Here is a 27,150-nt window from a genome sequence, read left to right as displayed (position 1 = left end):
GACCGAGATCCTCCTCATTGGGGCTCCTGCCCCCTCCTTCCCACCTACTCTCTGGCCGCCCTGCTTCGGCTCCCTCCCCTCACCCTTGTGTGAGGTAAAAAACATGGGTGTCATCTTCGACTCCTCTCTCTCCTTCACACCTCATATTGCTGACCTTGCCAAGAAGGCCCATTTTCCACTTCACCTCCTTGGAGGCATTCTGTCACGCTCACCTGATTCCCACGGAGGCGCAGGTCTGGCTTCGAGTGCTGATGCTTCTTCAATGGTGAAGCGCAGGACTCTGATGATGGACAGGAAGGGCCCCTCTACTCTGGCTTTTCTGGCTCGCAGGAATATTCCCCTGTGCGTGAAAAGGGAGAATTACCTACTGATGGAATAATGCTCAAGCCTCCCACTCCCTTCCAACCCTCCACGATACCCTTCCACGATTCCCCGTGAAGTCTCACCTTAGGGTCTGGAAGGATGAGTTCTCCATCCTGCTTCTGATGCAGGGGCGCGTTGAAACCCAGTTACTTCACTGGATTGAGGTTTGATGGAAGTTCAAAATAAGCTTGACTATTCAGGTGAGGCGCTGTAAGAGTTCTGTTGCAAGTTCAAAAGTTCAAGCTTAATAATATTATTCATTGTCCTATTGCAGCAAGCGCTAATGCTTATGTCTTTTTCCCCTTAGGGGCCGGGGTTCGGAATGCCGGAGATATGGCGCCGACCCGAAGTGTAAGTTCTGGATGAGCGTTCAGGTAATGTCTTTGCATTTGCTCATTCAATGTCTTTGTCTTTTTTCCCCATAGGGGCCGGGGTCCGGAATGCCAGGAAGCGGCAGGACCCGAAATGAAATGGGAATGACCCAACAGGTAAGTCTTAGAAGGAAACTGAGCTTTTCCTATTTCCCTTCCTTCTCTCCCCTTGTTTTCTTGTCTTTTCTCTCTAGGCTCTGGGAAGTGGGTGCGGATCCGGATGATCGCTGCTGAAGATGGAGGCGCCCAGGAAAGGTGAGTGAAATGCAGCGCTGCAGCGATCGAAGCGAAATGCTTTTAAAAGGATGTCTTCCCTTTCAGGATCGTCGGTGTGATGTCTCCATGATGCAGCTTTAGCAGGTAAGGTCTTCTTTCTCACCAATTCTCTCTTATCTCCCTTTGCAGGCGACCCAGGATGCTGACAGGCGTGGCTGAAGTCCAGATGCAGGAGCTGACACGGTGAGCGTCCAGCTGCAAGGAGCAGAACAACGTGAAGCGTGAGTTGCTGATCGGGCGTGGTTTAAATAGCTTTGGAAGAAGTTCCAGGCATGTATCCTTCCACCGATCAGGTATGTATCCTTCCCCGACCACACCCAGGTGGAAAGTAGTCCCACAGGTAAAGTAGTTCCATTCAGGCCTCAAGAGGGCCTGGATGTAGCAGCATGGTCTGCATCAGGTAAGTGCACATTAAAACACTTGAACACATGTCTAGCTTTATGAGCCTGGCGCCTAAGGCGCCAGGACAGGGGTCCAACATGAGGCTGGCGCCTAAGGCGCCAGGACTGTGTCCAAAGGGCCCCAGCTTGGGCCCGCTGGCACTTCCCTGGGGGGAATGATGCCTGCCTCTGGGGTTGCTGGGTCGGACCTGGCTCCTTGGAGGTAGGCATCATGACACATTCTCCCTTTCCTCATCTTCCCCCAGAAATGCAGTGTCTCCAGAGCTCTGGTCCTCTCCAGGCTGGACTACTGCAACAGCCTCTTCGTGAATCTGCCTCTTTCCTCCCTCTGCGCTCTTCATCTAATCCAGAATAGGACTGCAAGACTTATCCTTTGTCCTCAAGCCCAGGGACTGCATCTCTCCAGCCCTAAAATCTCTCCACTGGCTCCCGGTGGCTGCATGGATCAAATTCAAGACACTCTGCATCATCCACAAGGCTTCCTGGGGTCTGGGTCCTCGCTACATCCAACTTCCGGAAGCTTCTCAAGACTTTCCTTTTCTCCTCCTCCTTCCCTCTCCCCCTTCCTTGCTAATGTCCCCCCTGCGACTGGTTGCCTGGTCCCTTATGAGTCTTACTGGGGCCAGCACCCTTATAACCAGTACTTTCCCTCAGGCACCCTTCCCTGACTAGCCACAGAGGCTGGTCCACTCCCATCCTCGGACTAGTTGACCCTTACCCCTGATTCCCCAGGCACTTGCCTTCCTGGGCTCCATTTAGCACTTGCCCAGCTCCTGGGACCCCCTCCCTCTTGCACCTTGCCCTCCAACACCTTTCCCTATACCATCCCTTCCACCCTGACCTGCCTTCTCCCCCGAATGTCACAAGGCCTAGTAGGACCGCTATTGTTGTTTCTCCTCTGTCAGCATCAGCTTTGCCACTGTACAACCCCTTCCTTTACCTTCAGGTTAGGAGCCGCCATAGGTGGATCGAAGCAGAGGGTATCCCTTACCTGCTACTCATCTGTTGGCCCGGGGCTGCCTCCTCCGCACCACTCCTCATCTACTGTATGCGGTGCTCTGGCAGGGCACCCAACGCAGCTCAAGGCAGGGTCTTTACCACATTGTCCATAAGTCTGTTCTTTGGCTGGGGATTGGCCCCTGTGTGGTGCTGAGGCTCCACAGCAAATCACATTTGTAGGGTACTACATCTGGGGTGCAGGGCAGGGACTTCAACTAGGTGTCCTGGGCCTCGATTTCATCACAGCACAAACCTCCATCACTATTGACTTTGATGCCAACTCATGAGAAATGCCAAGTTCTCTCAAAATGAGTCTTCTCAGTTTCGCTGAAAAACAGCCCTGAATCAGTTGCACTTTGACTTCATCATCTGCAATGAGAAGTGTGCATGTGAATGGCAATAATCTCAGACAAGCATGAAAACCATCAAGGAACTCCTGCTTCATCTGTTTAGCATCCCGAAGAATGCATCGCTCACAGTCCTCATTGACTAATGGGCTAATATATGTGGCCCTTACCTCCATGCAATGCAGAGCCTGGAATACTTTGTGGCCTTCCGTACTGGCAGTGTATAGCCAAGTAGATTTTCTGACAGCATTGTAAAGTACATTTCCAGTCTTTCAACCCAAAGGGTCCATTGTGGACCTTGGCTTGATGGCGCTTCATGGGCGCTATGTGGAGGTTTGATCATGGAAGTACTATTCGCCCTCCTCAGACAGCTTCGTCATCACTTATAGTATCAAGAGTAGCTGACATATGCCATATGCCTTTGCTTGTTGGGAAATTATGGTGTGCAGCAGTCTATCTGCAAGCCAAGTGTGCAGTCCATCTTGGACGTCATGGTGTGTATGAGCACTCTCTAGAGCCTCTCCCTTTAAGGATGTCATGTACTCCCGACCCCCATACACTCTAGGTTTGGGTTGCGGTTTATCAGCTACCTCCACTTGTCAGGAAATGGATGCCTTGATGAATAGTACCATGACAAGCTCCACGGCGTCTTGAAAATGATATCCACAAACTGACACCATTGCCGTGAAAGGAACCCTTGCGCTCTCCTCAACCTTACCCACCAGCACCTTGTGAGCTGGATCTCTCGGGGCTGCTGCCAGTTGTTTTGGTGCGTGTTCAGTCTTTTTTATTTTATTTACATTTTTATTAGATTTACAATCATAACAGATAAGATAAAACATATATCAGGAAAATAACAGTTCAACAAAACAAAAATGATACAAACATATATCACAAGATTCATCACATTAGGTTAAACCTCACTAAGTAAAAAGTGTGGAGGATAAAAAGAAATTCTTAGGTTATCAGTTCTAGGAACCTACCCCAAATCTGGTCAAATAAGTTCATTTTTTTGTCTCTGAAAAGGATAATTCTCTCCATTCTGGCCACATGTCTTAGGTCTGAAATCCATTCTGCAAACGTAGGTTTTTCCACATCTTTCCACTTCCTTAGAATAACTTTATTGGCAGAGTTAGATGGCCTATAGAACCAACATCTTTTAGAATATGTGAGTTCAGCCTCCAATTCATCTTACCCCATAATCAAACTTACATAGTCAAATTCCACATCAAGTATGTTCAGTCTTGATGGCACTTGATAGCACAACTGCTCCGGCGGTCAGGATATTCAAACAAGGGTGTAACCCAGCACGCCAATAAACAGACCTGGCACTGTATTTGTAAACCTCCATCTGCGCATGCCTGAACATGTGCATATCGTATTTATTGTCTCTGATTGGGTGTAAAGATGTGATGATCAGTCATGCAGCATCACATCTTTACACCCACACGTTAGGACGCAATGGGACGGAGAGAGTGAGATGGAGACAAGATCGAAGAAAAGGAGAAGAGAGGGAGAAGGGGGTTATGGAAAAAGGGGTTGGCGAGATGAAGAAAGGGCACAATAAGAGGGAGGGGTATCCAGGTTGGAGCACACAGTGACAGGAATGAAAGTGAGACATACAAGGGTTAGTGATAATTGAGTTTTTCTTCACAGTGAAACATTGCTTCAGGTGTTGCTTCTGTTCAGCCTTGCAAATCATTTGTTTTTTGACGAGGGCGCCCACCACAGCTGTATAAAGAAGAAGGAACAGATTAGGAGCAAAACAAAGGAAATATATTGCATGTGCCTGCTAGCTGTTAGAGTTGATGGAACGTCGCTGCACAGTGGTTGGCTATCTAAGGCATTTGATTGAAACACAGCATGTTGTGCAGAGTTGTCTGTTAAAATGTGTACATCTTAGAGCGTGTAGAGCATGTCTTGACAGCAGGACCCTGAAGAATGGAGTGCTCTTTAAGGCCTCTGCTTAATGTATGTTCATAGTCTCCAGTTTCTTGTATTTGTTTTTTAGGAACCACATCCCATGCAGACCAGAAATGCAAGATTGGGATGACTTCTCCATTGCCTAGTGGCTACTTCTTGCAAAATGTCTGGAAGCCGTCCTTTTGTACCCTCCCATCAACACCAATCCTGGAGCAGATGAACACGTGCCTGCAGAAGAAAATGATCTACCTCATGGGAGATTCGACCGTACGCCAGTGGTTTGATTACTTTGCAAACACCATGAAAAGTAGGTTACTCTTAAACCATCTTCATAGTGTATGGACTTCAGCCACTCAAGTTGGCTACACCAGTTCTTATCCAGATTTGTTTGTTCTTACCTATCACAGTGATGGAATTAAGCTCAGGTTAGGTAGGCAGTCAGGGGGATGGATTTGCAGTCAGGTTAGGTAGGCAGTCAGGGTAATGGATTTGCAGTCAGGTTAGGTAGGCAGTCAGGGTGATGGATTTGCAGTAAGGTTAGATGGGTAATCAGGGTGATGGATTTGCGGTCAGGTTGGGTAGGTAGTCACAGTGATGGGTTTGGAGTAAGGTTAGGTGGGTAATCAGGGTGATGGATTTAAGCTCAGGTTAGGTAGCCAGTCAGTGGGATGGATTTGCAGTCAGGGTAGGGAGGCAGCCAGGGTGATGGATTTGCAGTAAGGTTAGATGGGTAATCAGGGTGATGGATTTGCGGTCAGGTTAGGAGCCAGTCAGGGTGATGGATTTGCAGTAAGGTTAGGTAGGCAGTCAGGGTGATGGATTTGCAGTCAGGTTAGGTAGGCAATCAGGGTGATGGATTTGCAGTAAGGTTAGATGGGTAATCAGGGTGATGGATTTGCGGTCAGGTTAGGTAGGTAGTCACAGTGATGGATTTGCAGTAAGGTTAGGTGGGTAATCAGGGTGATGGATTTAAGCTCAGGTTAGGTAGTCAGTCAGGGTGATGGATTTAAGTTCAGGTTAGGTAGGCAGTCAGGTGATGGATTTAAGCTCAGGTTAGTTAGGCAGTCAGTGGGATGGATTTGTAGTCAGGTTAGGTAGGCAGTCAGGGTGATGGATTTGCAGTCAGGTTAGGTAGGCAGTCAGGGTGATGGATTTGCAGTAAGGTTAGATGGGTAATCAGGGTGATGGATTTACGGTCAGGTTAGGTAAGTAGTCAGAGTGATGGATTTGCAGTAAGGTTAGGTGGGTAATCAGGGTGATGGATTTAAGCTCAGGTTAGGTAGCCAGTCAGGGTGATGGATTTAAGTTCAGGTTAGGTAGGCAGTCAGGTGATGGATTTAAGCTCAGGTTAGGTAGGCAGTCAGTGGGATGGATTTGCAGTCAGGTTTCGTAGGTAGTCAGGGTGATGGATTTGCAGTCAGGTTAGGTAGGCAGTCAGGGTGATGGATTTGCAGTAAGGTTAGATGGGTAATCAGGGTGATGGATTTGCGGTCAGGTTAGGTAGGTAGTCACAGTGATGGATTTGGAGTAAGGTTAGGTGGGTAATCAGGGTGATGGATTTAAGCTCAGGTTAGGTAGCCAGTCAGGGTGATGGATTTAAGTTCAGGTTAGGTAGGCAGTCAGGTAATAGCTTTAAACTCAGGTTAGGTAGGCAGTCAGCATGATGGATTTGCAGTCAGATTAGGTGGTTAATTAGGGTGATGAATTAGGTAAGGTAGCTATCATGAGATCATATTAAAGGGAAACATATTAAACTATATGGGCGAGTTATATCCTGATCATGAGTTGGGCACCTCGAATACCACCTGTTTTTACATTCCGCTGGCTTGTGACCCAGGCAGCATTTACTGCATTCGGAATTCTAATGAATATAGCATGCAGTAAATACTGCCTAAATATGTGGTGAATTTCCTGATTAAAAACCCTCCCATTGATCCATCCATCCCAGAGGGGGAGGTAAAAATGGTAACCCCCGCAGTCCTGGAATGGAAAAAGTGCTTTCACCCAAAATTCAATTAATACGTGAGCACTTTAATTGAACTTAATTCTATAAGGGGAAAGCCTTCAGGGGGTGAAAATAGTAATCTCACATTCTCACCTACTCACCACATGTATAGTGTAATTCAGGGAAGGGTCAATGTTGACCCTTCTCTGCGTTACTTTATGCAGAAGCGGTATTTTCTGTGGAAGTATCCAATCAATTTCAATCATCAAAAGAAGAATAGAACTGTTTTATGAAAAAATACTGCATGCACCTTTTCTAAAATACCTCATGAAGTATTTAATTCGACACTGTTGCTGCCATGGTGCCAGTATTCTTACAATGGGGCTGAAATCCTTAATTGGGGAATGCAGAAATGGAAATTACATAGCATTCACATTGTATCATGGATGTCATTTGGGGGTCTTGCTACCTCTGTAGTCTCCCTTGCTACCGGTAAAAAAAAAGAATTTTTTTTTTTTTTCTTTTTTTTTTTACATTGATTCTCCTGTGCTGTGGCCAGTGCCATGTGGCTCTTTGATTCTGGAGTGGCTGGAATTTTTGTTGAGGCCTCTTATAAAACAGAGGGTTCCACCAGTGTAAAGAATAGGAATAACAAATAATTTGTCTTTCTTGAATTCTATACAATAATTGCTAGACTCATTGAAGGGGTGAAAGGTCATGTTCTATTGCTTCCCAAGATGTCACCTCGTGGTTGGGTCAAATGACTTCACTTCCTGTGATGCCATATGATGTCACTTCCGCTGTCCCAGCATTTTGGTGAAATGACGTCCCTGCATTGTATGTGCCCATATTGCATCATCCTGCATTTAGTGTCCACAACAATAAAACAATACGTGTCCTGTGTGCCATAAAAGCCCATTAATAGAAGACATGCACTCCATTCAGAAGAATAAGAGGGACATAAACTGCCCTCCTCGCTCCTGTACTGCAGATCTCCACAATCCATGTATTTAAAAAAGGTGAACATGTAAATAATCAACAAGAGGTTCATGGGATCTCCTCCGAGTGTAAATTGTGTGGGACCAAATCTCTCCTAACAGCCATCCCAAGCAAATAAACTTTCATGCACTGACGTTACCCAACAAGCAAGTCATATGGGTATCTTCATTTTGTATGGCAGATAAAAGGCTAGATTTGGATAGGCCATCTCTCCTTTTTGCAGCTCATAAGCCAATGGCCTCTCTCTTGCGGTCTTCCCCGTGACCATCAAAATTAACTATTGCGTTTCCCCAGAATCGTCACACAACTGGGCAATTCCGGACAAGATGGAACAAGGAGGATTTCACACTGGGGCATCTAGATCAGTTTTTGGTTTAGCTATATTGAAACTTGTGTATACTATGCAGTGTAAGGTACGTGTGATGCAAGTAATGTAGCTGTTTTATTTGAAATTCAAATTTCTAGTGACATTTTTCAACATTTTACACACTACCTCATTTCTTGCCCGTTGATTTCACCCCATAGTCCCTAAACTACTTAACTGTCTACTTCATTATCATTGGGGATATAACAGCTCAATTAATTTCATTCTGAAGGTGTATGGCCTTGTTCCACACATCTAGCAAAATCTAAAGAACCAAATTGGTTTTGCGTGTTTCTGGAAGCTGTCATAGTGCCGAAACGGGTCCAGAAAGAGGCCGAACACAATCTCAGGTTAAAAAGGATTGTATTCAACATACAAAGGTTTCTCTCCTCGGTCAAACACAAAACATGACGTGTCAGGACCGTCTTTTCTCAACAGTTTGAATAATGCAAGAGTTTCCTTATACAATTGATAGGGGTTATTGCTCCTGGATACGCAAGTCTCTAAGATACTCTCTCTCTGGGGTTCCGCCTGCTTTTCTCTGTTTGGTGGTGGGATACAATCTCCTCCAGTCCTTCTTCCACCTCCTGTAGATGCCGCTGGGTCTATGCCATGAGTCGTGGATACAAGTGGAGCTTCTTTTCAACTTTGAGAGCCACCTGAGTTTGCCTTTCCCAGTTTCCACAGGTGAGTTTAAGAAGGCCCTATCACCTCCCTCTTTTAGGATCCCGATGTCTTCCCTCTCCACAACCTCTCTAGTGTTGCTCTGGTCCTCCTCAACAACATGGTTTAGTCCCTTTCCTCCTCCTGCTTTGCGTTTAACCCTTCCGATGGTGTCTAAGCCCTGCCCCTAGCTTTTGCCCAAGAGTGTCCTCTTGTTCCTTTCTGATCTTGATAGCTGCCACCTTGTTAGCCACCTGCCCTTCCTCCTGAGTCTTCACTCAAGTGCCTTCTGTTGTTAAACTCCAACATCCTAGTCAAATCCTGTCCCACTCTCCTCCTGTTGTTCTAAGCTAGCCCTCTACTGATGTTTGGTGGTGCATATTTATTTTTTAATGTCTTTTTTTTTTAATTGTATTAGTTGAAACAAGTCAACTTTACAATTTTTTTAATACAATTTCTATACTTTAAAAGGAAAAACATTTCAAGGCTTAATTACAGAGTAAAAAAACGCAAAATTAAATACATTAATTTCAATCTAAACAGAATAAAATATTTTTTCTTGCACCAACAATAATTCTAAAAAAAGGAAAGCAATTTAAAATGTTTGTACGTCAAGGTGCATTATTACAGTTCATTCCGATTGGGTATTTAACAGAGTAATACTTTTCAGAAAACGGATAGTACCGATTCTCAAGGGTAAAGATAGGCCAGACATGATCATTAGCCACAAGGTTTCTGCATTTACATCACTATGTTCTTTTAGTGGTGGTTTTAAATATAGGTGTATTTCCTTAGATACAGCATTACAGTCAACTAATATATGTCGTAAGGTGGTGCATATTTAGATATGTTCTCAAAGTTGCATTCTAGATTATACTACTGTGCGTCCATGAACTTAGAAAATGCATATTTGGGGCTACCCGCTGGCATAATCGGTGTAATAACTGATTTGGGTTTAAGTTTGCTCACAAGGCTCTGATCTGTAGGAACATACAAAGGGAAACGTACCCCATGTAAAATCCTGAAGGCAGGTAAAACTAGATAAAACAAGAGAGAGAGAATGCACAGGAATAAAATCACATAAAAGCAAGGCAAGATTGAAAACAGTGTGACCACAAAGGTACTAGCAATAGCAGTAGATGTAGCACTGATCACTAAGGCTATGTGAAAAAAAGGGTTTTCATTTTTTCTTAAAACCACCAACGGTGGTCTCAAGGTCCTACAGAAGAGGGAAGGCATTCCACAATTTAGGGGCGAAATAGTCAAAAGAGCATTTTCCTGCTCACTCCAGGTTGACACGCGGTATCAGTAGCTAGTTACAATTGTTTGATCTAAGTACTCGCCCATTCTGATACATGTTTCAGATATGCGGGAGACTTGCCAAATAGACAGTTATAAACAATAGAAAGTAGCCTAAGTTGTGTGCGTTCCTTAACCCGGAGCCAATGTGATGCTTGCTTTGCAGCAGTGACATGCATGATTTTTGATTGTTTGTAGCTTACAGAGGTAACATTGTGCAATACCTGCCAAAAGGCTGCCACGGTAATCTATTTCTGCCCCAATTATGGCCCTAGCCAGTGTGGCACAGTTTTCAGCAGAGATAAGTGGGCGCATCTTGCCAAAAAGTCTGAGATAGTAAGTGGTCGAGGAGACTAGATAATTGACATGATCTTTCATGGATAGAGTTGAGTCAAGATAAACCCCCTGGCCCTCATTACGAGTTTGGCGGTAACCATGGAGCTATTAGCTTCATGGCTGCCACCAAACCGGGCTCATTTACCTGGTTCCTGCAATGAGGAATAACCGGGTCATTCCAACATTGGAGGACCCAGTAATTCCTTCTTGAAGGAACCATTCCCCATGCTCATTTGAGCCCCCATAGGGCTCAATGGGAATGGGGATGGAGGTAACAACGGGCAGATTACAACTGGCCCGTTATTACCTCCTTCTTCCACTCGCGGGACCCGGAAAGCATGCCTGGTTTTACCAGGCCTGCGATCCGGGTCCCGCGATGGGAAGCTTGTAATCGGCCCTGACGGAATGAAGGGGGCCGGTCCCGTACCGTCCCCCTTCATTCCGTCAGCGCCGGCCTCATAATGAGGCCCCCAGGGTTTTGACTTCAGAGGCAACATTAAATCTCACAGCCAACGATATTAAATGTTTTGTATCTGTCAACAGATGTGGCTCTAATGTCATTAATTCTCATTGCTGATTGATCGTTCAGTTACAGTCCTGATTCAAACTCATAAGAAGATTATCATTCTTTAAATTATTAATAGTGTTCCCAGCATGAAGCCACCTATATTGGATGTTAGGCTGTCTTGATGAATTCATTGCAAAAATCCTTTTAAGTTTTAATTTTCATTCAAACATGAGAGTGGCAATCTCCTATTCTAAAAGTCAATGTTGGAAAATACCCTTATTGTATAATTGAATGTCAGTGGGATGATAGTTTGATATGTTGAGAGACAACGCTCTTGTGATGACTGTTTTTATGATTTCCCTTGTGATCTGGTTCTCATTTGATCTCTTGAACTGAGTGTGACTTGCTCGCTTGGCCTGCTGCGTTTTCCACCAGCTTTTTGTCCTCTTTGTTCTAATTTGTTGTTCAAAATCAAACTGCATGCTTCTCCTCAAAAGGTAACTTTTTTAGCAGCTGATGTGTATTCAGAGCATTACCATTGGCATCCATATCTCACGAATAGGGCGTATAGTTGGGAGATGTTGTGGTTGTGATTATCAGTTTACTTAAACCTCATCAATTTGTTTAGAAAAAATCTAGATCTTACCCAGCTAATAATCTTGCTTGTCTCTCCCAAAGTGGCCTGTTTTTCATTGTTTCAGTTGTCGTTGGTGCCGATTCAAAATGTCATCAAATTTTCTGCATTAACTAAATTGACAATATCAATCTCTTTTCATGCTACGTCAACTTCCTTCTGTACCTTGTGTTGCGGGGGGTGGCCCTTGGCATCAGACCGGGCCCCCTTTGGGTGTTATTGGATACCAGCACCACGGAGGCCCAGTGTCTCAGGGGGTTGCCGGGGAATACCATGTCTTGGTTGTGGGCAGGGCAGACCTTTCCCAGCACATGCAGACCCTGGCCACCTTGCTGGCAAAAGGGCCCCATGGCATGGCAACATGGCCTGTAGGCCCGTGCTCACACAGTGTGGGCCTGCAGGCCTAAATGTGAGACAGACTCTGGCATTCCTCTTTGGGAGTTTGCAGCTGTTCTGTTGCATGTTCCTGCAGGGGCTCCGTTTATTAGCTTGTCATGGCCACAGTCATGGCCCATCTTAAAAGGGCAATACACATGGGAGGGACACATAATGTTAAAAGGGCAACACACGTGGGAGGTTCACAGCACAACACCCCTCCTTCTTCATAACAAACAAACAAATGTTACTACAAGATAAATTAATCCCTCCCCCATTTCAGAACAACAAATAGGATATGCCACTGCTACACACATGGGAGGGAAACATCACATTAATGGGGTAATTCATAGAATTTCGCGCACGAGTGGCGCACGTGGCTGGCGCACAGTGTGCGCGTGCGAATGTCTGCGGCAGCCGCATGCGCTAAAATCGATTTCCGCGCATAGCGTATTCATGGATTTTAGCCTCCAAAACCAGCCGTGGTGTAGAGTGGCGCAGGGACCCTGCAGCAGCGCCAGTGACGCCCCCAAGAACGCCCTCGCGCAAGGAAAAGCCATCAAAATCCCCAATCCAGCGCAAAGGGCTGCGCTAACCCTGGACCAGTTCACAGGGCTGCCAACCAGCAAACGGCAAGCAGGGAATGTGTATTACTGGGGTTCGCGTGAAGTTTCACACGCGAAAGGGCCTGTGCGAGTGGGGTACGTGTATAACTGGAGTTTGCGGGAAGTTTCACACGCGATTGGAGCAGGGTACGTGTATTTCGGGGTTCACAGGAAGTTTCACACGCGAAAGGGCCTGTGTGAGTGGGGTACGTGTATAACTGGGGTTCGCAGGAAGTTTCACACGGGATTGGAGCAGGGTACGTGTATTACGGGGGTTCGCGGGAAGTCTCACACGCGATTGGATCCGGGTACATGTATTTCGGGGGTGCGCGGGAAGTTTCACACACGAAAGGGCCTGTGCGAGTGGGGTACGTGTATAACTGGGGTTCGCGGTAAGTTTCACACGCGATTGGAGCAGGGTACGTGTATTACGGGGGTTTGTGGGAAGTTTCACATGCGAAAGGGCCTGTGCGAGTGGGGTACGTGTATAACTGGGGTTCGCGGAAAGTTTCACACGCGATTGGCCCTGTGCGAGTGGGGTACGTGTATAACTGGGGTCCGCGGGAAGTTTCACACGTGAAAGGGCCTGTGCGAGTGGGGTATGTGTATTACTGGGGTTCGCGGGAAGTTTCACACGCGAAAGGGCCTGTGTGAGTGGGGTACGTGTATTACTGGGGTTCGCGGGAAGTTTCACACGCGAAAGGGCCTATGCGAGTGGGGTACGTGTATTACTGGGGTTCGCGGGAAGTTTAACACGCGAAAGGGCCTGTGCGAGTGGGGTACGTGTATTACTGGGGTTCGCGTGAAGTTTCACATGCGTAAGGGCCTGTGCGAGTGGGGTACATGTATTACTGGGGTTCGCGGGAAGTTTCACACGCGATTGGCCCTGTGCGAGCAGGGTACGTGTATAACTGGGGTGCGCGGGAAGTTTCACACGCGATTTGAGCAGGGTACGTGTATTCCTGGGGTGCGCGGGAAGTTTCACACGAGATTTTGCTGTCAGAGTGGTGTACTGAATTTCGGTGGTGCGCTGTGAGTCCTACATGTGACTTGGCAGTGTGGGTCCTCCCAGGTGTTCCCTCTACACCCTCCATGGCCCCTGCAGGGAGCCCACACCACAGGGGACTACCCTGCCCCCCAGCCAAGCCACATGTCAGCTTGCACTACTGATCACCCACTCATGTCCCCCTGCACCCCCACCCCTCACCAGTCAGGGGCACCAGCCAGCGGGCCCCCACTCATGTCCCTCTGCACCCCTACCCCCCAGCAGTGCAGGGCACCTGCCAGCAGGCCCCCACTCATGTCCCACTCATGTCCCCCTGCCCCCAGGTCATGACGATCCTCAATCATGCCCCTTATGGCCAGCCTCCCCAGCCCAAAGACCCAACCAAGTATTGCATCCACCCACATAGAAAGGACAATTACATGATACAACCCCAATGGCAAGTATGTAAATGAACACATGTCCGTCACACACACACAATGGGTGCAAGTGAATGTGAAAACCCATATCATGACATGCATGAAACCAATGAGATAATACCACACATTGAAGTATGAAGAAAAAAATGTATTAAACACAACATGAATGTAATTAAAATCCAACACACAACAATGGGAATAATAAAAGAAAAGCTGCATGTCCGTAAAAGAATAAAAAACAAGAAATCATAATCCAAAGAAATCCAAAAGAAATGGTGTCCAAAGTCACAGTCCAACAAAGCAAATCCAAGGGAAAAAAGAAAGTGAAAACCATTGCTCCATGGTGAAAATAAAAAAAGAGAGAATAATCCAATGGTGAATTATGTACAGATGAACAATCCAGGGTCCATGAGCCCAACTGATGAAATTAAACCTATCAAAAATACTACCTAATAAAAAACTATATACAAAAACGTGGTGCATTGTCCAAGCGCAACCAAAACAAAGAAAAAACGAAAGGAAACCTAACACTATCTAACTGTATACAATGGCGGCGGGCAAGTCCAGCGGCTCACTCTGTGGTGTCCGGGGCCAGGGCATCATCGAACTCTGTCCTGGCCCCGAGTTCTTGCAGGGAGGCACTCATGGCCTGTTCCAACTCCCTGAAAGTTGCCTCGAGGCACTCTGCCCGCCTCAAAGCCCGACGCATGGAGAACTCTGCCCTGACCATGGTGAGTCGCGCCTCTTCTGCCCGCCGCCGCTCCGCACCTATCTGCTGGCCCAACGGGTGCCACATGGAAGACACTCCCATTCCTGGGTCCTCCTGGCCTCTGGCCGATGCCTGCCCCTCAGATGTTGATGGCCCTGAGTCATCATTGCTCCCACCTAGAGCCTGCTCCTGCTGCTGCTGTCCATGTGCCGTGTCTGATGGTGCCTGCACATCCTCCATCAGCTGGTCTCCAGTTGTGGTGTCCGCCCCTGCTGGGCCGCCGACTCCCGACTGTGGCAGGGAAGTGAGCTCCACCAAGCTGGCTGTGTCGGTCGGGCCAGGTCCACAGGGGGCCCTGGTGGAATCTGGGCCGGAAGACGCTGTGGAGAACGACTGGCGCATAGTCTCCACAGAGGAGGAGAGGTCCGCCAGAGTGCGCGACACATGTAGGAACCCACCAACCAGGGCCCCTCCCAGCAGTGCCACGTCACAATGCTGCTCTCTGTGATGGCGTGCGTTCTCCGCCCAGGAAGAATGCACGTCATTACGAATGACACGCGTGCGCAACTTGACACCAACCAGGACGGAGCCCATACGTTCGTGGGACCCCTCGTCCGCAGGTAGTGGAGAGGCAGATGACATGGCACTCTCCCCTACCTGCGGACGGGCCTGGGACGGGGCCTCCATGCTGGTGCATGGTGGTGCAGTCACAGGGTCAAGGACAGCGACATGCACAGGCCCCTCCGCGGTGACCTGTGCTGGCTCCTGACCCTGGCCCTGGACTGCACCACTTGCACCAGTGGTACTACCCCCACCAGGCCCCATGTGCGGCTCAGTAGCGGGCTTCTCCTCCTCTGTGGAGACCACCAACCTGGATGTCTCCACACCGTCTTCCGCCATTGGAAGCCCCTGTGGGGGCTCACCCGGCCCTTCCGCCACAGCCATTGTGGCAGACGCAGCACCAGCCCCCTCGCTCCCGAATGATGGTAATTCCTGGGAGGGTGGCTGGGCCTTGCGTCGCCGCCCAGTGGAGGCATCCCCGCCGCTTGGCTCCACAGCGCCGTCTCCGCCCTCTTCTTCACTTGACGCTGCCTAGAGGGAGACATAGAACACAAGCATCAGGGTACAGTACAAAATACCCTAGACAGGAAGCAATAAAACATGAGTGGCAATGTCAAATTTCACTTCCATCCTGTCATTACACAACACATGGGTGAATGCACACAACACACATGCAGTAACAGTCCCGGCGCCTGCAATCAACATCAACATCCATGTAGAAGGGCCCCTGTAAACCAAGATGTTGCCTTCAAAGTCACATGCATCCATGGTGTTTCAAAGTCACACACACACTTCTCAGGCACACACACACATATGTGCACCATACATGTACATGACATCAGCACCCATTCCTCACCCCCCCTCCATGTCCAGGAACAGAGACAGCCATGCTTTCATGTGTGCATTCCGCATAGAGTTCCCCATGTTGCATTAAAACACATGCACCAACCATGTGGTTCACACATAACTGGTCTCACATGCATGACCATGATGTGCCTGCATACACACATCCATACATGGCCTATGTCACACATACAGGCAAGCATCAGACTACCAGCACACTGCAACATGCCCTGTCTCACACAGCAATGCTTGGCCACTTACCGCTCAACCCCAGACGGGTCTGCCTCCGAAGGATCTGGGCGTGGAGCGCTGGGCCTACGCATTCCAGGACCCTCATCTGGATGTTACTCATGCATGCCCGGCCCCCCTCCGTGAGGCGCCGGGCCTTGTGGAGGGTCCTGGACCTGAAGTCCTCCCAGCGCTTCTTGACGTGCTTGATGTCGCGGGTTGCCACCCCCTCCGTGTTGATGGCAACCATTACGTCATCCCAGATCCTCTCCTGCCCTTCCTTGTTGGCGCGTGATGTTCCGAAGAGGGCATCATAATGCCCCAGGACATGCTCCACCAGGACACCAACTTCGGTGGCAGTGAAGCAGGTGGCCCTCTGCCTCTCTGGCTGGGGGTTGCCAGTGGTGCCAGGTGGAGATGTGCCCGACATGGCAACCCCAGAGGCAGGAGTGGGTGGGCAACTGGGTCCTGGGGCTGGGCTGTGGAGCGATGGTATCCCAGTCGGGAGTCTTCTGTTCCAGCAGGGGTGGACACAGCAACTGGACCCCTGCAGATGGCTGATGTGCAGGCACCAAATAGCAGGGCACGTGGGCAGCAGTCAGTCAGGCAGCAGCAGATGGCAGGTGGGAGCGTGCTCGGGGCTCTGGGTGGCAGGAAAATGGCCTTCAGGGCAGGAGCGTGGTCTTCCGTGTGTGTACGCGTGGCCAGCTTGATATGGAGTGATTTGGCACGTGAAAAAATTGCACGTCAGCGTGTAATTCGAGGAAAGGCCCTTAGCGCGTAAGCGCGTCAGCACACGTACGCGATTTCATTGGACCAAAGGCCCTTAGTGCGTAAGCGCGTCTGTGACGTATCGCGCACGGGCGTTGCCCTTTCGCGTGTAAAACTTCACGCGAACCCCAGGAATACACGTACCCCACTCGCACAGGGCCCTTTAGCGTGTAAAACTTCACGCGAACCCCAGGAATACACGTACCCCACTCGCACAGGGCCCTTTTGCGTGTAAAACCTCACGCGAACCCCAGGAATACACGTACCCCACTCGCACAGGGCCCTTTCACATGTAAAACTTCACGCGAACCCCAGGAATATTGGCCCTGTGCGAGTGTGGTACGTGTATCCCTGGGGTGCGCGGGAAGTTTCACACGCGATTTTGCTGTCAGAGTGGTGTACTGAATTTCGGGGGTGCGCGGGGCGTCCTACACGTGAATTGGCAGTGTGGGTCCTCCCAGGTGTTCCCTCTACACCCCCCACGGCCCCTGCCGGCAGCCCACACCACAGGGGACTACCCTGCACCCCTGGTCATGTACCGCAGGCAGCCCATCTACCATGGGCATGCCCCCATCCAAGCCACATGTCAGCTTGCACTACTGATCACCCACTCATGTCCCTTTGCACCCCCACACCCCTACAGTCAGGGGCACCTGCCAGCAGGCCCCCACTCATGTCCCACTCATGTCCCCCTGCACCCCCACCCCCAGGCAGTCAGGGGCACCTGCCAGCAGGCCCCCACTCATGTCCCACTCATGTCCCCCCTACACAAAATAAAGATGCACAGTCATGGCCCACTTCTACACCAAACAATACCACATCACGCCACCCCATTCTTGAGACGCAATGATTTCCCAATCCACCCCACACTGACATGCCTATCTCAAGACACAAACCAAAACTCAACTATGTACATCAACACATGTCCATCACACACATACACTGGTTGGCATTGCTTGTGTAAACCCACAATTTCACATGCATCTACCCAATGAGCAAACCCCACACATGGAACTAAAATATGAAAATGTATTATGTACATAAATAAATAAATGAAATGAAAGCATACCAAAATATCAAACATGAAATGAAAAGCATGTGAAAAAGATGAGTGAATGAAAATGATAAGCAATGCCAAAAAATGTGAAAGATAAACAGTCCAAACTCTCCCTCCACCAATGCAAATCCAAAAAAAGGTAAAAAAAAGATATCCATTGTTTCATGTTCATAATGATAAATAAAAATGCGAAATCAATCCATACTCCAACTATTGACAATACATTGTCCTGAAAAAAAAAACATTACTCCATGTCCATAATGAAAATAAAAATCCAAATGAATCCATGATGTAACTATACAATCCATTGTCCAAAATAAAAATCCATTAATCCATGTGCAAAAATCCCAAAAATTAATCAATCCATTGTCCAACGATGTAAAGGGTCCATGAGCCCAACTAAATGAATGAAACCTACCTAAGAAACTACCTAAAAATATAACTATATACAAATGTGTTTGGCATTGTCTATTGACCACAAATAAAAGGAAACCAAAAAGGAAACCTAACTCTAAAAACTATTTACAATGGCAGCGGGCTAGTCCGACGGCTCACTTTTGGATGTCGCGGGCCAGGGCATCATCGAACGCCTGCTCAATGTCCTGGAGGCGGTCCTCTTCCATGGCCCCGAGGGTTCGCAGGGACGACGACATGTTCTCCTCAAACTCCCTGCGAATTGCCTCGAGGCACTCGGCCCGCCTCATGGCCCTCCGCATGGAGTTCTTCGCCCTGACCATCTTGAGCCGTGCCTCTTCTGCCCGCTGCCGCTCCACATCTATGGCATGGCCTAACCGCTGCCACACGGAAGACACTTCCAGTTCTGGGTCCTCCTGCCCCTCTGATGACGAAGGCCCCGAGCCATCATGGCTCCCACCTTGTTGCTGCTGCTGCTGTGCCTCTGCCTGTGTCCTGGCTCTTGCTGCCTGCACATCCTCCTCCGGCTGGGGTGCAGTTGTTGATGTGGCCACCCCTGCTGGTCGTCCGACTCCCAACTGTGGCAGGGATGTGTCCTCCACCAGCTTGGCCGCAGGGTCAGAGGCAGCTCCACAGGGTAGCCAGGTGATACATGGGTGAGAAGATGGCATGGAGTACGACTGGCGCATAGGGGGTTCAGTTGAGGAGGGGGTCGGAACAAGGTCCAGCAAACGGAGGAATCCGGCCCTGGTGAGCTGTCCCAGTAGGTCAACGCGGTCAACGAGCCATTCAAGATGACGTGCTGTCTCCTCATGAAAAGACTGCAGGTCACCTCGCATGGCCCGTTGACGCAACGCCACCACACCCAGGACAGGCTCAACCCGGTCCCGGATAGCCACGTCCGCAGGGAGAGGAAGGCCAGTTGTTGTAAGCGGATCCCCTCCCTGAAAACGGGTCTGGACGTAGGCATCCCTGCTGGTGCGGGATGATGCAGTCACAGGATCGGGGACAGGATTACACACAGGCACCTCCGCGGTGGCCTGTGCTGCCTCCTGCCCCTGCACTGCACCAATAGCACCAGTGGAATCCCCACCTCCAGACCCCGTGTCTGTCCCTTGCACGGCCTCCTCCTCCACCAAACCCCCCACCAACCTGGATGACTCCGTGCCATCTTCCTCCGTCGGACCCTGTGGGGTCTCAGCTGCCCCTTCTGCTGCCGAGGAGTCCAACTCCGACCTCCGCCTCTTGGACCTTCCCTCGGCAGCTGCGGCCTGGGACGCGGCACCGGACTCCTTACTCCCCGACAAGATGACAACCTGGGAGGGGAGCCGGGCCATGCGTCTCCGGCTGGCGGGATGATCCCTGCCGCTGTGCTCCACAGCACCCTCTCCGCCCTCTTCTTCAGTTGACGCTGCAGACAGAAAGAGATAAAACACAGGCATCAGGGTACTGTACAATGGACTGATACACACATGACAGTTGCACATGAGTGGCATTGTTTAACTATAGACACGGCATCACACTCCATGACACACATGTCATTTTAACTCACACACATGAACATTTCAACAGCAATATTGCACCAGGCAGCACCATCCACACACATACAACAGCATGAACAGCCAAAGGTGAGCCTGACATCACATGAAACACAAGGAGTGCACTAGACATACACACAGACCACCAAACTTACATGCATGTCTACATCTCCTCCAACTGTTGCAGTGATGAGATCGCCATACATGTCACATCTGCCATTCATCCTTCTACATATCAGTGTCACGTGCATCCATGTTGCATCACAGTTGCACAATTGTCAGATACACATACATGCACATGTACACAGTGCAGATACATGCATTATGAACCACCATCCATGCCACAACCATGCCAATGTACATACACAGAAATTCAAACATGTGTGCTCCCACACCTGCATTTGCCCAGCATGCTTACCAACACATACACCATCAATGTGTCTCACAACTGAGAGGACTCACATGTGGCAGCCTCACGCCCATGTTCATACACATCCCTACATGGCCCTACATAAACACATGTGCAACCTGCACACTACTGGCACACCATGGTACGCACAGCGTACTATCAACATGCATGTACACTTACCGCTCGACTCCAGACGTTTCTGCCTCTCAAGGATCTGGACGTAGAGCGCTGGGCATATGCGTTCCAGGACCCTCATTTGATGTTTCGCCAGCTGGCCCCGGCGCCCCTTGACATCCGCTGCCTTAGCGAGGCGCCAGGCCTTGTTGAGGGTCCTGGACCTGAAGTCCTCCCAGCGCTTCTTGACATGATGTAAGTCACGGACTGCCACCCCCTCCGCGTTGATGGCAGTCACGATGTCCATCCAGATCCTGGTCCGTCCTTCATTGTCGGCGTGCACACTTCCAAAGAGGGCATCATAGTGCCCCAGGACTTGCTCCACCAGGACACCAACTTCGGTGGCAGTGAAGCTGGTGGCCCTCTACCTCTCTGGCTGGGGGTTGCCAGTGCTGCCAGATGGTGTTGTGCTGGACTTGGCAACCCCAGAGGCAGGAGTGGGTGGGCAACTGGGTCCTGGGGCTGGGCTGTGGAGCGATGGAATCCCAGTCTGGAGTCTTCGGTTCCAGCAGGGGTGGTCACAGCAACTACACCCCTGGCTGATGTGCAGGCAGCAAATGGCAGGGCACGTGGGCAGCAGGCAGTCAGGCAGCAGCAGATGGCAGGTGGGAGCGTGCTCGGGGCTCTGGGGGGCATTAATTCGGCCTTCTGGGCAGGAGCGTGGTCTTCTGTGTGTTTTTGCGTGGCCAGCTTGATACGGAGTGATTTGGCACGTGAAAAAATTGCACATCAGTGTGTAATTCGAGGAAATGGCCTTAGCGCGTAAGCACGTCAGCACACGCAAGCGATTTCATTGGACCAAAGGCCCTTAGCGCGTAAGCGCGTAAGTTACATTACGCGCACTGCCGTTTCCCTCATAGCACGTGATGACAGAGCACACGTGGAAAAACTGCACATCCGAGTGTCATCGCGTATAATTGGAGGAAAGAGCCCGCGTACACGCGTATCTGACGTGTACATGTGGCCCGGTTTAAAAGCTACGTGTAGGACGCCATTTCCTTGTACGTGCTTTTCGTGGAGAGCGAGTGGGTGAAATCTGTACTTCTTGTCGGTTCACACGCGATTACTTCACTGCGTTTCTAGTTCGTACTCCCTGTTACCTCTGACAGCTCTTTTCTGATTTTTTGTTGGGCCTGTTTCCTCAAACAGAGTTCACTTCTCCTTTTGTCCTCTCTCCTCAGACAGCGTACAATTCTTCTTTTGGCGGGGGTGATGCCAACGCACACACGCGCGTATTTTTCACGTTCTTTTCCAGGCAGACGGTGAGTTCCGCATGTACTTAGCAACTGTGCTTGCCCTGTGTGTCACGTTCCCCTTCAGAGGTCATTGTAGGCTGCGTGTATTACACGTACGCCTATTTTTGTGTTTCTGGGTGCCACAGCGTAGTGCGGGTTCATTTTTTCACACACGTGGTCTACGAGGGGTTGCGTGCACGTTAATTTTTGATTTTGGGCTGCCTGTGCGTTGCGTGACCCGTCATCTTCCCTCAGGGGTCACAGACAGCCTTGTTAGAGCACTAGGGTACGAATTCCGTCTAGTATCCTACCCCTTTGACCCCCAATTGCCCGGGACAATAGTTTACTGCAACTCCCATACGCACAACAACATCAGTGCCATGGTTGGGAGGTGACCAAGCGGTAAGGGAGGCAAAGGTGGCCGACCTTCAAAAGGTGGGCGTGGTGGGCGCGGTAGGGGACGTGGCCGGGATTTGCAGGGTGCCCCTATACCCCCATGTGTGGAGGAACAATCAAGGACACCCATGCCCCCCCATGGTTGAGGGAAACGTGGCTGACGCCACCCCAGCTCAGCCCCTGTTGGACCAGCCCATTGTGGCACCTGACCTGGCACAGGATGACTCCCAGGCCGACTTCCAGGTCAGCAAGTCTAGGCCACGTGTGGCGGTGCAAGTTGTTGTCACCAAGCCACGTGGATCTGGGGCAGCTATGTCATCTGCTGCCCCAAGTATGCAGGGTGGGGAGGCTGCAGGGGCAGCTGCAGCTCCATCCGCCCCAGCTCTGACTCTCCCAGCCAGGACAGTGTCTGTCCAGGTCCATCAAACTGACGTTCCCCCTGCCAACATTACCCTGCAACCAATGCCTGCATCAAGACCTACGGTCATTGTGCATTCCCACACTCCTTCTACCCAGTCCACTGGTGATTCTGCCCCTACTGACCAGAGCGGCGTAAGCCACTCTGGCTCCGCTCCACCTTTAAAGAAGAGGAAGAAGGGTGCTCTGGCACGACAGGCTGAGACCCCAGACATGGCTATACACTCCGGCACGTCAAGGAAGCCTTGCTTTAATGACGCGGAACTGGATGCACTTGTGTCCTATGTGTCGGCACATAGCCGCGAAATGTTGGTGACTGCAGGGTGCAAGACTACACCTGGTCAACGTAGGGCATTGCCGACCGCATAAGTGCCCTTGGATTTGTGAGGCGCACAGCTGATGATTGCTACAAGCGGTGGAATGACCTGAAATGCAGAGCAAAGAACAAGCTAGCCTCAAATCATGCCGCTACTCTGGTGACTGGCGGTGGGTCTGCACAAGAGGACAACGAACTCACTGAACATGAGTCTGTTGCTGGGACCTTCGTCACAGAGGAACAGATCCAAGGTGTGGGAGAACTACCTGATTATGATGCATTGTCCGGTGAGTGCCCATGCATGTGTGTGAAATGCATGTGTATGTTGTTTGGGTGACGGGTTCTGATTGAGTGCCAGGTGAGGGTGTGTGTGCCTGAGTGGTATGGGTCACCCATGTGCTTCATCCAAAACATTCACCAGCCTTGGATTTGGGTGTGACAGTATCACTTCTGCCCACAGTAGTAATTTAGCGCAACATTACGGCAGTTGCCCTTGAAGTGGCATCTTGCAACAACTTTGTTTGTATTTTTCAGTGTTCGTTCAGGATGATTGTTTCAATTCTCCCACTTTTGCTACGCATTCCTCAGCCCTATTGTCACATTTGTGACATGCTTCTGTCATTGATGAACCCCACATTGGCCCACATGTGTTACCTTCTTAGGTGAATGATTTGACCATTCAGGCTGATTGAGTATTGGCCTGATCACATACATTTTTGGGGCCTGTTTGAATGTGGAACATGATACTTGTTTCCTGTCATGTTGAAGTGCACAACCATTGATGTGTACATCGGCCTGCAATCACTGTATTTTTGTACACTGGATGTGTTGCAGTGTGTGGCACATGCGTATTTTGTCACACTATGTAGCATTTTTCATCTCATCATGTCCATCTCACATGGATGGCTGACAGTACTCATTCACTGACATATGGATGTACTTGTGGAATGTACCAAGGCTATGGTACATGCCACCTGTGTGATGGCATGTGTCATGATGTGTATTGGACATGCCACTCACAGGTCAATGTGTGATGGCAGTGCTACGCAGCATGCAGCAAATGTGTTGCTCTTCCATCTTGGTGTCATCAGTGTCTGCCTTTTGCCTCCCCTTCCAACTCAGTGACAGTGCATGCATGGGAGGGTTATAGTCATGTGGGACATGTGTAAATCATGTACTGGTTCTGTAGCTTGTCAGGCCTATTTGTGTGCTATGGTGCTATAGCCTGTTTCCATTTTTTTTGGCTTTCATGTTTTTGCAGGGGATGACACACTTGATGCTGTTGAGGTTGAGGAGATGGTGCAGACCCAGGAGGAATCTCAGGCACGACCGGGCACCAGTGGGGGATGTGGTGTGGTGGTGGGTGAGAACCCAATCTTGCTGCAGACCATTCTGTCCAGGGGTGTCTCTGGGTGCACCTCCCCAGACCTCTATTCAGGTGCTGATTAGGATGATGACACCTATGTGCCGTCGCAGGTAAGTGTTTCTAGCAGGGATTCTGTTCTGTCCAACCCACCTGCACCAGGGGTAGAACCCTCTATGGGGATGTCAGTGTTGGTAAGTCTGCCTTTGGCGATTACGGATGCAGGGTCACACTCCACAACATCTGATCCTGTTCCTGGGCCAGCAGATCAGAGGGGGAATGCAGTCCTGCAGCCTCAGGCAGTGCCAGCACAGCAAGGCGCAGATCGCCTTGCCCCAAACAGGTGTGGTGCCCGCCGATGCGGTGGCCGTATGCCACCAGGCAATACCGTATGGGAACAATCCATGTACGGTATGGCAACCCAACAGGCAGCATCAGTTGAGATGATGGCTCAAGCAATGGAGAGGGTGGCCACTTCCATTGTCCCCCCTGAAAGGCAGATGGAGCAACTACAGCAGGCAACAGACTCCATTTGCCAATCACACAGGGAAGACATGTTGGCGTCCAACAGGGACCGACGGGCGGCACTGGAGACTCTACGCCAATCGATATCAATAGAGTCCCAGGGCCACAGGGAAGCCCTGAGGGTAGAACTCCATCACCTCAGGGAGACTCTTGTTGACCTTGAGGCTTCCACTAACTTGAGGACAGAACAGCAGCTGGAGCGGCTCACATGTTCGCTCTCAGCTGAGATGCAGGCAACTTGGGAGGAGATCCGGGCATCACGTCAGGTGCTGCATGGGGATCTCCGCACTATAATCCTCCAGAACGAGACCTTCCACACCCGCATGCTTGCTGCCATGGAGGACCATACCAGGGCTTTGCGTGGGCTGCCTCCCATAGCACCACCACCCCCTGATGCAGCAGCAGAGGGTGATGAGAGCGACAGCAGCAGTTCTCCCACATTGGCATAGCCGTGCAGGCCATGAGCCCATGGAGGTGTTTTTTTTCCCAACATCCACACAGGTGGCTGTTGGTGCGCACCCTGTCCTCGGACCTCCAAGGTGTCCTCCCCCCCCCAGCCCCCACATGGCCATTTTTGATTTTTGATTTTTTTTTACAGTGTGGTGCCTTGTGTGGCTCCCGTGGGCATCCACTGTATTCCGGCTGGGCACATGCAGGCTTGTCCTGAGTTTGGGTTCGATGCTTGGGTTTGTGAGACACACACCCCTCCTGCTTCCCGTTTCCATGGGCTTGCAAAGGGTGTGCCCAAGTGACAGTGAATTACACAGTGACGTTGGACTCCCATGAGCTGTGTGGGCAGTCTGTAGTCAATAATGTGTATACATTCCTAGTGGATATTGTTGTTGTATTGTACACTGCATGGTGTATTGATATGTGCTTGTACATCCATGTCTTCCTCCTAATTTGCAGGTTCATTCCTCATGTCTTTACAAGGCCGTCTACTTTGGAGATGGAGTTCATGTTGTAAGCAGTGCACTTACACATTTGCGTGGCAGCAACACTGTACAGTTGGAAGGGGTCGATGTGCTGGCATAATCAGGTGGTAAGACTACCACTACTTTAACTTAGTACTGTCATGTTTTTGCTATGTTGGAGGTTGTGTAGCTGCATTGTATTGTTGGTAAGTATTTGGTCATGTGTGTTGTTAGTTCTACATTGCTGGGAGCATATTGTGTGTGGTTTCCATTAGGGACACTGTACTTTGTGACACTTGTGTCATGTTTTGGGGATTGCTTTGTTTGCTCTCACATAGCATGACATGCCATGGTGTGTTGGGTGGCGGTGCTGGGGAGGGGTTGGGTGACATGGCACTGTTGTCATGTTGTATTTTGCAAGGGGGTAATGAATTTAGCAGCATAGAAGTGTGTCTTTTGATGACACAGCATTGGTGGTGTTTGTGTAGGTAGGGATGCACACAATGTAACACTTCCAGGTGACCAATCTCAGGCTGGTATGGTTGTGACAGTTGACTGTCCCTTATGTCATCATCATTGATTGTCAGCTGGTATGTGCCAGGGCTATGTGCACTCCACAGGGGTGTGATTTTAGGTGAAGTAATTAGCCACCAGCTGCGTACGGGCTGCCTCACCCTGTGCCCTTTCCCCTCCCATGCGCAGTGGCCGTGCATGTGGTTGGGGATGTAAGGGCACCACCATGTCCACGGGCAGGCCCCGGCGTGTTGCAACGTTGTGCAGGACACATGCTGCCACTCTGATCCTGCACACTACTGGGGGAGCGTATAACAGCTGCCCGCCAGAACGGTCAAGGGAGCAAAAGCGTGACTTGAGCACTCCGAATGTGCGCTCCACTATGCCCCGGGTTGCAATGTGGGCTGTGTTGTATCTTACCTCGGGTGGCGTGGTGGGGTTCCGAATTGGCATCATCATGTGGGTGCTCAGAGGGTAGGCACTGTCCCCTGGGGAGGTGGTGATGGGTATCATTAGTGGGGTTGTGACATTACTCAGTATCTGACATGCATGCATGTGCTGTGGCATTTATACTCACCGAGCAGCCATGTATCGCCATGCCGCCCAGCTTCTAAGTCCCGGTTTAGGGTTGACATTCTGTAAATAAAACTGTCGTGGGTGGACCCTGGATAGTTGGCATATAGTGAGGTGATGATTCCCTTGGCATCACATACTACCTGCACGTTGATGGAATGCCAGTGCTTGCAGTTTCTATAGATGTGCTCTGATGCCCTGGGGGGACGTAGAGCCACATGGGTGCAATCAATGGCACCTAGGACTTTGGGGAATTGTGCCACCCCGTAGAAATCCTGGACGGCCGCCTGCCTTTCTGCAGGTGTTCTGGGCAGGTATATGTGCCTGCGGACTGATGGGCGTGCAGTCATGATGGCCAAGACCT

General features: G+C 50.0%; 1 protein-coding gene across 1 annotated transcript in view; it reads left to right on the top strand.

Annotated features, from left to right (window-relative positions):
* LOC138487302 (NXPE family member 1-like) overlaps positions 1 to 27,150 on the top strand; it is a 150,365-nt gene that overhangs the window by 27,552 nt on the left and 95,663 nt on the right. Inside the window, exon 3 of the mRNA XM_069613911.1 lies at positions 4,769 to 4,987. Coding sequence (XP_069470012.1) covers positions 4,769 to 4,987 — 219 coding nt within the window. The remainder of the gene's footprint in view (positions 1 to 4,768; positions 4,988 to 27,150) is intronic.

This window comes from Ambystoma mexicanum, chromosome 9, assembly GCF_040938575.1.
Source record: "Ambystoma mexicanum isolate Mex_15411 chromosome 9, UKY_AmexF1_1, whole genome shotgun sequence".
Lineage (NCBI taxonomy): Eukaryota > Metazoa > Chordata > Amphibia > Caudata > Ambystomatidae > Ambystoma > Ambystoma mexicanum.
The sequence above is the reverse complement of the archived record's forward strand: the minus strand, read 5'-3'. Positions and strand labels throughout refer to the sequence as shown.